Source organism: Macaca fascicularis, chromosome 12 (genome assembly GCF_037993035.2).
Source record: "Macaca fascicularis isolate 582-1 chromosome 12, T2T-MFA8v1.1".
NCBI lineage: Eukaryota > Metazoa > Chordata > Mammalia > Primates > Cercopithecidae > Macaca > Macaca fascicularis.
This window is the reverse complement of record NC_088386.1, coordinates 132,039,922-132,052,760: the sequence shown is the minus strand read 5'-3', so window position 1 is coordinate 132,052,760 and position 12,839 is coordinate 132,039,922. Positions and strand designations below refer to the sequence as shown.

At 50.4% G+C, this 12,839-nt stretch overlaps 1 protein-coding gene across 11 annotated transcripts in view; it reads right to left on the bottom strand.

Annotated features, from left to right (window-relative positions):
• Positions 1 to 1,287: 1,287 nt before the first annotated feature.
• Positions 1,288 to 12,839, bottom strand: part of AGAP1 (ArfGAP with GTPase domain, ankyrin repeat and PH domain 1) — a 645,437-nt gene continuing 633,885 nt past the window's right edge. For 7 of the 11 annotated variants that reach the window (XM_005574700.4, XM_065526310.2, XM_065526308.2 and 4 more), the window contains one exon: positions 6,510 to 9,148. In XM_005574700.4, the coding sequence (XP_005574757.1) occupies positions 8,945 to 9,148 (204 nt within the window). In that variant the 3' untranslated portion in view covers positions 6,510 to 8,944. Of the gene's footprint in view, positions 9,149 to 12,839 lie in introns of all 11 variants that reach the window. The other 4 variants (XM_005574702.5, XM_005574705.5, XM_065526305.1 and 1 more) reach the window with 1 other exon arrangement.

Genomic DNA, 12,839 nt, shown 5'->3' with positions numbered 1-12,839 from the left:
GGCTCATTTTTTGTATTTTTAGTAGAGATGGGGTTCTGCCATGTTGCCTAGGCTGGTCTGGAACTTCTGGGCCCAGGTGATCTGCCCACCTCAGCCTCCCAAAGTGCTGAGATTACAGGCGTGAGCCACTGCGCTTGGCCATCTATATGCATTTAAATGGCACTGATTCCTCCTAAAAGCACCTTTCCTTGTGCTTTTTTTTTCTTCTGTATTTCTTAGAAGCCAAGTCAGCCCGGTACCCTTGTGCGTGAGGCCTGTGGATGTCCTGTGACTGCAGATGACCAGGTCTGTGTGCTGGGTGAGGGGCTGCCCTGCCTGTGGCCTCACATTCCATGTTGGGGCTGTCCACAAGGCATTTCGTGGCACTGTGGGCTCCCATGCCATGGGAAAACGTCAACAAAAAATGTCACTAATGTGTCATGAGATCATGAGGTTCTCTATGTCTTGAATGGAAGAGTGGGGGGAAGCGGACACCCCTGTGCCTGCAGAGGAGTCTCCGGAAGGCATTCCCAAGATTAGTGGTGGCTTTGTTGTTTTGTTTTGAGATGGAGTGTTGGTCTGTTGCCCAGACTGGAGTGCAGTGACGTGGTCTCGGCTCGCTGCAACCTGTCTCCTGGGTTCAAGCGATTCTCCTGCCTTGGCCTCCCGAGTAGCTGAGATTACAGGCGTGCCCCACCACGCCCAGCTGATTTTTGTATTTTTAGTAGAGACGGAGTTTCGCCATGTTGGCTAGGCTGGTCTTGAACTCCTGACCTTAGGTGATCCAACCTCCTTGGCCTCCCAAAGTGCTGGGATTACAGGTGTGAACCACCGCCCCTGGCTAGTTTTTTTTTTTTTTGCGGGAGGAAGATATAATGTAGTTTGTATGCAAAAATTACAGTAATATTAATGATAATAATGGTATTAATCAGAGTTCTGGGATGGTTTTACTGCTAGCCACCTGCTGGGAACAGTTCTTATGACACACCTGGGGCAGTGTGGCACAGTGCAAAGATACTGAAGCATCTGGAACTTCTGGGCCCAGTCAACCCTGGCTGGGTAAAGAACATTCTCTTGGAGTTTCTGTCCTTGTAAACGAGGAAGTCAGAAGAGACACTCCCGATCTCTTTCCTCATTCCAACTGCAAATTCCCTCGGGCCTGGGGCAGCCCCTCCCCGCGGCAAAGCCCCTTTTCTCATTTACCTTGCTTGTGCTTAGAAACACAATTAGTTGTGATAAATGACCAATGCCACCAAAAAAAAAAAAAAAAAAAAAAAAAGAAAGAAAGAAAAGTCCACGGAAGCGGTGTAGACATATTTTCATTTCTTTATTAGAAAGAGGTCTCTACACCATAGCCACCTCTCTCTGTTACTTTACACGTCTTTCTTTTCCCCTTAGAATACTGTACAGCGGACACAAAAAAATCCCAAGGCAGGAAAATACAAACTGGCATATTTAATCAAAACAAGATCATATGAAATAACAAGCCAAGTGAAATGTCTGTCAATGGTTTTAATTACAGTACAAACAATATAAATAAAGCATCACTGAGTCATTGTGAAACATAAAGTTGCTGAATGAGGTAATAGAAAACATCCAAAAAAAAAAAAAAAAAAAAAAAAGCCTCAACCCATCTGTGGATAAGCCCACGCTGCCCTTCCACCTCTATACACTGCTATTTACAGAAACAGAAAACCGGCTGTAAGGTGGGCTGGCCTTCCCTGCCCCTGCCTAGAAATGCATCTCAGTTGTCACCTTTGACCTGCTCCGGCTCCCCTTTAGGAAACACGCCCCTGTGGCAAGATGAGAACCAAATTCCAAGCTGGCAGAAGGGAAGAGTCAGGGCAGGAGAGTGGGCCAGACCTGCCCCTGGGACCCGTGCGACCCTCCCCTCTCCAGGCTGAGCCCAACAAAGGCCTCCCCAGTGCTCAGGTGCTGAGGGCTGAGAGGGGCTGCATCTGGAGAATGAGATGTATTTCAGACACAAAAAACCCAGCTGTGGGAGGGAAACTGATGCTTTTCAAGTCTGCAAGAAGGAATTATTTCTAACACTACAGTGCTGGGCCCTCTCCCCCGTTCTTAATGCCATGAAGCAGCTTCTAAATGCACACTTTGCCCATCCACCACGCAACTGCCCCGCCCCTCTCCAGTCACCTGTGCACCCTCAAAACAGCCGTGCCGAGAACCCTGCTGGGACCCTTGGGGCTGGGGAGGTCCCTCATGTGCCAACCTGAGCAGTGCGTGAGACCCACTCCCCAGACTGGCCCCTGGCTCTCAACACCCTTGGAGCCTTCTGTGTTCTCCTACCCTGAGAACCCAGGCGGGAAATGCGTTTGCCCAGGGACCTCCAGGAATGTCAGGGGACACGCCAGGGCTGTGGTACTGGGCAGGGGCTGGGCTGCCTGCCAGTGTCTGCGTGAGGCCCATCAGGATTCCATGTGCCTGGACTGTCCTTCCTCAAGTCCAAAGGCCCCTGACATCCTCATGCACAGCTGCTGACTGAGTGGGCTTCCAGTGTCTTCTTTTTACCAGAGCTCTCCAAGCAGCTCAGGCATTAGCTTCCTGGGCCAGTGTAGACTGCTCGGCACCAGGGAGATGCAGGCAGATGAGGGTTTAATCTGATTTAGGGGCAGCTGTTCCCAACAGCTGGTGTGTTAAGGGGGTTTGCTCTACTGGGAAGATTCCCCAACGCACTCACGCCTTGTTTGGTTCCTTTCTTTCACCTGCATCTCAAGGCAAAGGCCATGCAATTCCCCCAGAGAGCATTCTAGATCAGTCCGACGTGGACTTCGACAAGGAGTCTCTATCATATGGTTTCACCATCCTCGGGTTGGGGGGTGCTCCCTACAGACGCCCTGTGCCAGGCCAAAATGAAAGCCAAGCCCTGAGCCAGCTCTCCCCACATTCATGAGGATATCCTGTTTCGGGCACAGGGAGTGGCCCAGCTTGGGTGTCCCAAGGCCGGAAGCCACAGCTGCCTGCTGGTCTCACTTAGCAGCCTTAGGCTTGAGCACTGGGGCTTTCAGAGCCCATGCAAGTCTCTGCCGGCCACTCCGGCCCCATCTGCCCATCTCCAGGCCCTGAGGCCCATCTGTAGCAGGTGAGGGCCTCAGACAAGAACAGTTCTACCAAACAGGTGCAAAACCCCAAACCAAGTGCTGTCGTTTTACACCAAAACCAGCACCTCATAGGGAAAGACAGTAAGAATGGGTTTTCAGATTTAGGTCTGCTTACTGCTACGGGGGTGGGTGTTTACTACACTGGTGAACTTAAATACTTTCTCATACAACTCACAGGTTTTAAAAAACTTGTTGGTTTCACAGACTCCCTTTCCAGAATCACCTGCCAACGCAGACGTGTGATGCGAAGAAAGCCGCAGACACACCGATTACATGGGGCGGCAGGGGGTGGGGCATTCATATTTCAACAGCCTATTTAAGGGCAGTATTTCTTCTCTAAGGGGAAGAAAGTTTGTGTTTTTGAAACAGTAAATATCTCAGTACATATGTCTTCCTCCATGGAGAGGGGAGGGGTCTGCCATAGGGGCTGCTGTCTCATCACAGACGGGGCACTGGTCACTTCTCTCTAATCACAGACAGCGCAGCATCCCAGGGGCCAGCGATCAGGATCACTCCCTCGCTGTGTCGGAAGGACCAGTCTGAGGACTGTGTCTTAGTGACCCAGCTACTCCGAGGAGATACACCTGCGCCCCTTCTGTCTCCCACATAATGGGAGCAAAGCTGACATTTCGCTGAAAAGCAGCCTAACGTGTGTGGTGAAATGACAGAGGGCCCGTCCCCACAGGGCACACAGCAGGGCTGGGGCAGATCTGTCCACTGGGCAGGGCAGGGGGGTCTCCTGGCCCCACTATCACCTGGGCGTGCTGGCCTGGCCTGGGGGGACGGGGGCGGCATTAAAGCCGTGTGACCACAAGGGCTCCCTGAAGAAAGCCACTCAGAAATCCAAGTGTGAGCCTCGGAAAGGTGGAGAATGCACGCGTTGATGCCAAAGGCCCTTATTTACCTTTTTGGGGAAGGATGAGGGTGACAATCATTCAAGATGTGACTTCACAACACGTGAAACCCCCATCTGAGGCGGCGGTTGGAAATAAATTACATTTCCTTTGAAGGAAAGCTGTGTGTCTCCAGCACTTTTCTATCAGAACTCCTTCCTGACTGCTTTTTAATTTGTTTGCTTGAAGGCCATAAATACAACCCCAGGGAGTTCTAGAAAAGTCTCAACGACCTTGTGCAGGAGGTGAGGGACGGAAGCAGAGCACAGCCGTGCGGGGAGGGAAGCGGCCCCTCCGGAGGTTTGGGGTTTGCTTTCCAAACACCTTTGCCTCCTGAGTGGTTGCTGAGGCCTGATTATACCCCATCTCAGGGGAAGCTACATCGTTGCCAGGTTTCCCACCTCCCAGGGCAGGAATATGGATTTCTCCTCATTTCCAGAACATCCTAAGTGCAGGGAGGAAGAGTTGGCATCGTGGGCACCACGGGGACCCAGGGCGCCTACGGCACATTGCATGCTGCAGGCTGAGCAGGCCTCTCTTGTGGGGTAAGCTGAGTCCACCAAGTTCAAGCACAAAACACACTGGGAGCCTGGGGACGGGGAGAGAGGGACGGCCTGCAGCCAAGCACAGCGACCCGGGGTGCTCTCCAGCAAGCTCCGATCTCAGACAGGAGGAGGAGGGGAGGCCCAATGCACGCGTGAGTCACGCAGCTCACGGCAAGGGGAAGGTGGCATCTGAAGGGAGGGACGCTGTCCACGCCGACACCACCTCAACGGGCTGTGGGGGAGAGCGAAGGGTCGTCCTGGCCCTGACCAGCACCGGCGAACAGCACGAGGGCAGAACTCAGCCCCTTCCTCGCCTCTAGAAAATCAACTTCAGACTACAAAGTGGAATATCCATGTTGAGAAAAGTGGGCAGGTTCCAGAGAGGCTCTCAGGGAGCAAGGGATGCTGTTCCCCGCCATGTGGAGGGCCGGGGCAGGGCACTGGCAGGCTGAGAGAGGAGGGCCCCGGGCTCTACTGGAGGCGCTTGGCAAACATGCCCGTCACGGCCTCCCCTGGGTGCAGGCTGGAGGACAGTGTCAGCCACGGGCAGGTCTCCTGGCGTGTGTGCCGGCTTTGGTGCCATCAGTGTTTCTGTTCTTAACAAGTGCTCCGGTCTCCCCAGCATCCCCTGGCCAGGTGTGAGGCTGGCATTTATCACACGGGTTTGAAACCTCACTGCACCCTGCAACTTTCACAGATGAGGAACAAGAGCTCAGGAAGCTGGGTGCCTGTCCAGAGCTGTGTGGGAATCCTTTGGAGGGATGGCAGGGCCGGCTGAGTCTAGGGGTCCGGCTTTTTCATCAGACCATGTTTCTCCCTAACAAGGTTAGCAGCAGCTCCTATGCAGACATAGGGAATGACCTCCAATGTGCAGATGTCACAAAAACAGGAAGACTGGTATCTACACTGGATGACAGAGGCCGAACCATGCAGACCTCATCAGGCTGGGCCAAGTCTCAGAAGAGGGAGTTTCAACGCAAGGCCCTTATGCTGAAAAGCCACTGCCCAGAACTGGCTTGTGGACTAGGGGCCCTGCAGGAAATGCAATTCAGTAAGATCCCGCTCTCTCCTGCGTCTGAGAACCCTGCGATTGGCGAGCGACCTGCCGCCTTCGCCCTCCTTTCTGGTGCATATACATTGTGCACACACTTGGGAGATAGGACACTGCACCTGGTTTTGGGGCAAATGACTCAGAAATTTGTCACTTGCTTGCCCTTGGGCTGCTCATTTCCTGGGATGAAACAGAGAGAAGGACCAGGGACAGGACTGGGGTGCTGGGTGGGGCAAACCACTTGTCTGCCCCAGCACCTCAGGTCAGAATCAGAGTCCTGTCCCTGCGGGATGTTCCTGCTGCAGCCAGGTCTGCACCACACCCCTCCACTCCCCTCCAAGTTCAGTCTCTGTGAAGCTGAACGTCGGGGTGCAGACGTGTCCAGATCCCCCACAGGGTTACACAGGCCGCTCGTGTGCCTCCCCCAGCTGGCTGTTTCTCGTCAAGGCAGAGTTTTAATTCTGAACAGGAAAGGGGAGGTGGATCCTGCAGTGGTGATCTGTCATCATCACGTCACAGAACTGAACATGGAAATGAACAACAAAAACTCAACTCCCTTCTCAAACACGTTACTCCTAACTCTGCCCTCGGTCCTTGCCTCTCCCAGCCTTGGTGGTAATTAGCTTGAAAGTGGGAACAAGAGTGTGGTCAGCAAAGAAAGGGCTTTGGTTAGACACCGAAATACAAACAGATTAGCCAGCTGTCTTCTTTATTTGGAAAGACCCTTGAAACTGCCTTTCCTTTTGCTACTAAAACTCGGGCCCTAGCAGGCGGCTGCTCGTGGAGCAGATGGACGTCGCCGAGAATGGCAGGGGAGGGGCTGTGTTTTCTGAGGGGGAGTCATGGCGGCCCGTGCTGGGGACCAGGAAGGGAAAGAGCCAATCTAGCATTCAGGTTGTGGAAGGCAAAGTGAAACAAGAAGTCAGTTGGGAAAATATTATATTATAAACACATAGAATAATATGTACACAGTCATATACATCCCAAAGAGAAGCCTCAAGGAGTTCCGTTTCTTCTCAAAAGAAGCTTCACTATGATAAAGCATTCCTATAGTGGGAATTCACTACAATGAAATAATTTAACAATTTCATTTATGCTATATTTGTGTCCACTACAGAGTCTACGGTGAAGGCTGTGTGGAGCGAGTGTGTCTAGTGGATTCGAACACCAACGCGCTCTTCAAAAATAGGCAATGACCTTTTTTTCTTTTCTATTCACATTTACAATAGCTACACAGTGATGAAACGCAGACTGAAAAATCAAATGGCAGGACGATGGGACTGTCGTCAAAGTTCTCAGACTTGTGGCTGCTGCACCTGTTATCCTTTTGGATACGAGTGAGCTCCACTTAGCTTCGTTAAGATTAGAAATTTCCATGAAACACTTACCCACATATAAATTATGTGTAAAGCTTTATTTCTTCCCCACCTACTTTAATTTTTTTTAAAAAGTGAAAGAAGAGGAAAAACTCTTATAAAATATAAGGTTTAATATATGAGAGCAAGGAACACCCCGGAGGCTGCCAGCACGTGCGGCTTTGTGTTTCTGTGCTACAGGATTCTAGTGTCCTCATCTTCCGTCGTGACAACCCTTCTCCCCGCGTCACACTGCCAATGGGCTCTGGGCAAAGCCGCCCCGTTTGCTTTTAATCTAAGGGATGCTGTGGTTTGGCTGACTACGTTTGACTACCACCACGGAAGGCGGCGGACGTCTGAAGCGGCCAGATACCGCGACGATGGAAATCAGGCGAGGTACTAGCGTGGAGGGCCGGGCTGCCGGGTCAAGGTTGCCTGGGTTCTCAGGAGCCAGTCTGTGCCACAGAACCATCAGCAGCTGCCTTCCGTAAGGCACCTCGGTCTGGCATTCGGAAAACCACCCCGTCTTGCCAGAGCCCCTTGGTCTTGGTTAGCAAAAGCCGTATCTGATCTACATCATGCTTTCAATCATGAGAAACCACATTCCTTCTTTCTCCTTTCTAATATACTTCAGTGTGTCTTTTTTTTCTTTCTCAATTTTAATAAGCAAATTGTACCACCGTCTTATTCTGAGATGCTCCTTTTTAAAAGCTGTAGATCACATTAATGGAAGTGTTTACTGCTGGGAATATTTTCCATGTACAATGATCTGTAACCCTCTTATCTCAACTAGTTGCACATTATTAGTTCACATCCAGTTCAATTTATAAATTAAGAGAGGTGCCATTTGTCTGTACAAAAATCAATGCATATTTATGAACTTCTTTTATTCAAATATATTTTCACACATCTTATCTAAATACATAATACAGAAGCCTGTGTGACTTGGGCAATGTGGCCCAGGAGGGCCTGAGACTAACACATCCACCTCGGCAAAAGGACATAAAATCTCTCTTACGGTCGGAAAAAATAGCCTTTTGTGTATTTACTTAGTTTACGAAATATACTCGAAATGCTATTGTTAGCTGAATTTGTGATTTCCTTTTGAATTTCTGAGTTATTCTTATTTATTTTTCCCATTTTGTTTTTGCACCAAGGAGACCGCAGTCAAATAATACTCAGCGACTGATTTCCTCTCTTTGGACTGAAAAATTAAACAGATACTAAATTATGACAGTGAATTTAGAAAGGAGGGCTCCAAGGGCTTGAAAGAACATGTCTGGGATAATATGATGCTTCTAAGAGTATTGCAATCACATCGTGGCAATCACCGGAGCGTGCCACGTAACTACCTCCTCGGCTAATATGCTTTCTTCTCGGTGATGACTAATCATGTTCTATTAAACAGCAGTAATGCTGGAAGAACTCAACTATACAAGTGTAATGAAGCCAGTATTCTCCCTGGACAGATTAGCTACAACTGATTTGACACATACCATCATAGGGGCTTCAAACCTGACAAACTGTGTGCTTGCTTCTGATTTATGCCGTCAAGCTCCTCAGAGAAGAGATGGAATCCAAGTGTTCCGTTTGCTAGAGGTGAAATGTACTATGTGCTTAACTGCCAGTTAACGAAAGTTGCCCCTTCTCCTTGTTCCTCGCCTCCCCTCCCCCTCACGTCCCCGTCCCTTGTGCCACCAGGACAAGGGTCCTGCGCCGTGTGCTATCGTCAAAGGGCCGAGGCCCGTCGCTCTCTCCTGTTTGTGGTTTAGGGGAGTTTATGATAAGGAGCCACTTCTGCAGTCTCCCGGCCGCCTCTTTGCCCCTTGAGGATGTCCAGGTTTTGTGATTTTGTTTGGGGTGACAGTGGGTGGGCGGGAGGGAGGCGGCCACCAGGAAGAGGGAGGGGATGCGACGGGACTCACGTGCTGCGAATTCCGAGCGAGTATGCGGCAAGGCTGCCGCGTCCCGGGTGTGGCGAGCAGGTGGGCACGGCTGTTCCTCAGATGATGGTGGGCACCCTCCCGCTGCTGTTGTTCCGGTTATTGTTTCTCCTGGACAGGTTGGGAGTGGCCATGAGCACGAAGCGTTCGTCGGGGCAGCCGTACTGCAGCAGCACGTCGATGCACTCCTGGCTGGAGGCCTGCCGGGCGTAGGCCAGCGCTGTGTTCCCGTGGGCATCTCGGGCCATGACGTCCACCCCATACTGCGGAGGTAACGGAGCCCACATTAGTATCCCGGGGATGTGATGGAAGGAGGGGCAGAGACGCTCTCTCTCAGCCCTTGTGCGTGGCTGGTGCTTGGACAGCGGGGCCAGCTACAGAACTGGCTGGCACAGCCTGCACCCGTGGCCAGCGGATTCTTTTAAGGAAAGAACGTGTCTTCTTTTCAACTGAAAGCGCCTCCTTTGTGTGACATTAAGGAATCAAAGATAACTTTAGTTTTGCTGTTTCTATTTTGACTTTCCAACGGCACCAAGAAAAAAAAGATCACTGTTTTGATCTCAGAATTTTCATTATAAGAAATATATAAATAACACATAAGAGCTCAAGAAGAAAAAAAAATCACCCATAATCTTGCTATTCAGAGATAACCTTTGTCAATTAGTGGATTTCCTTCCAACGGGTTTTCTTTGAATCTAAATGTGTATGTGCCTAATTGAGATAAGACAATACAAATAATTTGTATTGTTTTTCATTTTTTATTGATCACTATACTGTGATCATTTTCTTACATCATTAAACATTACTCAGAGGCCGGGCGCGGTGGCTCACGCCTGCAATCCCAGCACTTTGGGAGGTTGAGGTGGGCGGATCACGAGGTCAGGAGATAGAGACCATCCTGGCTAACTCGGTGAAACCCCGTCTCTACTAAAAATACAAAAAATTAGCCGGGCGTGGTGGCAGGTGTCTGTAGTCCCAGCTACTCAGGAGGCTGAGGCAGGAGAATGGTGTGAACCCAGAAGGCGGAGCTTAAGTGAGCCGAGATCGCGTCACTGCACTCCAGCCTGGGCAACAGAGTGAGACTCCGTCTCAAAAAAAAAAAGAAAAACAACAAAAAACACTACTCAGAAGCACGACACAAGCTGTGTGCAGTGGCTCACTGCAGCCCAGGAGTTCAAGATTAGCCTGAGCAATATAGGGAGATCCTGTCTCTAGAAAAAAACACGTTTTTTAAAAACTAGCTGGGCATGGTGGCATGTGCCTGTGGACCCAGCTACACAGGAGGCTGAGGTGGGAGGGTCACTTGAGCCTAGGAGGCAGAGGCTGCCGTGGGCCGAGATCACACCACTGTACTGTAGCCTGGGCAACAGAGTGAGACCCTGTCTCCCCACCCCACAAATAGCATGACACAGGCAAGTCATACAATATTCCACCACAGGAACAGAATTCAGAACTCTCCCCTCAACCGTGCACACTCTGTAAAAATTGTCACTGGAGCTGGGTGCGGTGGCTCAATCCTGTAATCCCAGCACTTTGGGAGGCTGAGGTGGGAGGATCACGAGGTCAGGAGTTTGAGACCAGCCTGACCAACATGGTGAAACTCCGTCTCTACTAAAAATACAAAAGTTATCTGGGCTTGGTGGTGTATGCTTGTAATCCCAGCTAGTCAGGAGGCTGAGGCAGGAGAATTGTGTGAACTCAGGAGACGGAGGTTTCAGTGAGCTGAGATCGCGCCACCGCACTCCAGCCTGGGTGACAGAGTGAGACTCCATCTCAAAAATAAATAAATAAATAAATAAATGAAAATAAATAAAAAATTGTCACTGGAAGAAACAGTACCCGGATGTATGTCCTCACACAGAATCTTTCTCAGGGCTAAAGTACACAACATTTTTAAGCTTTTTGCTCATGAAAAAGAGTGAATTCACTTCCACTTCTGCCAACACACAATGTGTGGGAGTCTGAGGCCACTCAACAGCATGGAACCAGCGCCATCAAAGGAATTTTTGCTCAGTTGGAGGAGGAAACATGGCCTGTAATTTATAACTGTGTCCTCTGCTCCCACCACCAATTCGTATGTTTAAGTCCTAACACCCAGTACTTTCGCATGTGACTGTATTTGGAGATAGAGCCTTTATGGTGGTATATGAGCTTAAATGAGGTCACAATAGGGTTAGTATTTGTATGAGAAGAGGAAGAGGCTGTGCTGGGAGGCTGATACCTGTAATCTCAATATTTCGGGAGGCTGAGGTGAGAGGACTGCTTAAAGCCAGGAGTTCAAAACCCATGGGCAATATGGTAAGAACCTAACTCTACAAAAATTAAAAAAAAATTTGCCATTCATGTAGGTGCATGCCTGTGGTCCCAACTACTTGGCAGGCTGGCGGGGGATTGCTTGAGCCCAGGAGTTCGAGGTTACAGTGGGCTATGATTGTGCCACTGCACTCTAGCCTGGACAACAGAGCAAGACTTTGTCCCAGAAAGAAGGAGGGGAGGGTGGAAAGGAAAGATCTCCTAGGAGCAAGTGCAGAGGAAAGGACCTGTGAGAACACAGGGAGAGGGCGGCCGTCTACCAGCCACGAGAGGCCTCACCAGGAACCATCCCTGCCAGGCCTTTGATCTTGTACTTCCAGCCTCCAGAACTGTGAGAAAATAAATGTCTGTTGTTGAAGCACCTGTCTGTGGTATTTTGTTATGGCAGCCCTAGCACACTACACACAACTCTTATTTAATTTGCATTACATCACATGTATGACTAATGAGTAAACGGTAATATCTTTGATTTTGGTGTAGTGTCTGTATATCTCATCTCATTCTCCAACTGCACCCATCAAAAAAGTCAGATTAAGGCCAGGTGCGGTGGGTCATGCCTGTAATCCCAGCACTCTGGGAGGCCGAGGTGGGTGGATCACGAGGTCAGGAGTTCGAGACTAGTCTGACCAACCTGGTGAAACCCCGTCTCTACTAAAAATATAAAAATAGGCCGGGCGTGGTGGCTCACGCTTGTAATCCCAGCACTTTGGGAGGCCGAGGTGGGCAGATCACAAGGTCAGGAGATCGAGACCACGGTGAAACCCCGTCTCTACTAAAAATACAAAAAAAAAATTAGCCGGGCGCGGTGGCGGGCGCCTGTAGTCCCAGCTACTCAGGAGGCTGAGGCAGGAGAATGGCGAGAACCTGGGAGGCGGAGCTTGCAGTGAGCCAAGATCGTGCCACTGCACTCCAGCCTGGGTGGCAGAGTGAGACTCCGTCTCAAAAAAAAAAAAAAATAAATAAATAAAGAAATAAATAAAATAAAAATTAGCTGGGTGTGGTGGCGGGTGCCTGTAATCCCAGCTACTCAGGGGGCTGAGGCAGAAGAATCGCTTGAACCTGGGAGGTGGATGTTGCAGTGAGCTGAGATCGCACAACTGCACTCCAGCCTGGGCGACAGAGCGAGACTCTGTCTCAAAAAAACAAAAAAAAGTTAGATCAAAAACATGCAGAAGCCTGCAGCACTCCACACGTGCGGCTGTAGAACGTTGCTGCCGTGCGGGACTGACCCATCCTGCCCTGCGAGTGGAGACAGAAGAGCCTCCAGCTGGGTGTCCCACCTCTGGGTGCCGTCCCCACTTCTGGGCACACGCTTGCCTTCCCTAGCTGGGGAGCCTCCCTGCAGGTGGAGCCTGCCTCTGGTGGGGACCTGCCTCGGCTGAAGCCCCAGGGGTCCACGGGCAGCCCCTAGGTGGGCACGGCTTCTCAGACGTAGCTCCCGCGTGGCACAGGCAAGGCCTCTCTGCTCAACCACTTTATCCTTCTCTTTTACTCATTCAAGCATTGTGCCACATGCTTCAACAGGAATGTACAGAATACTTTTCCCCAGTAGAAATTCATCAGAATGGTTCAAAAGAAGCCCTCTGACAAACTCCTGCCACATCAGACCTCAAAGTTGAGGGTCCAGTATTTCTCTGTTAA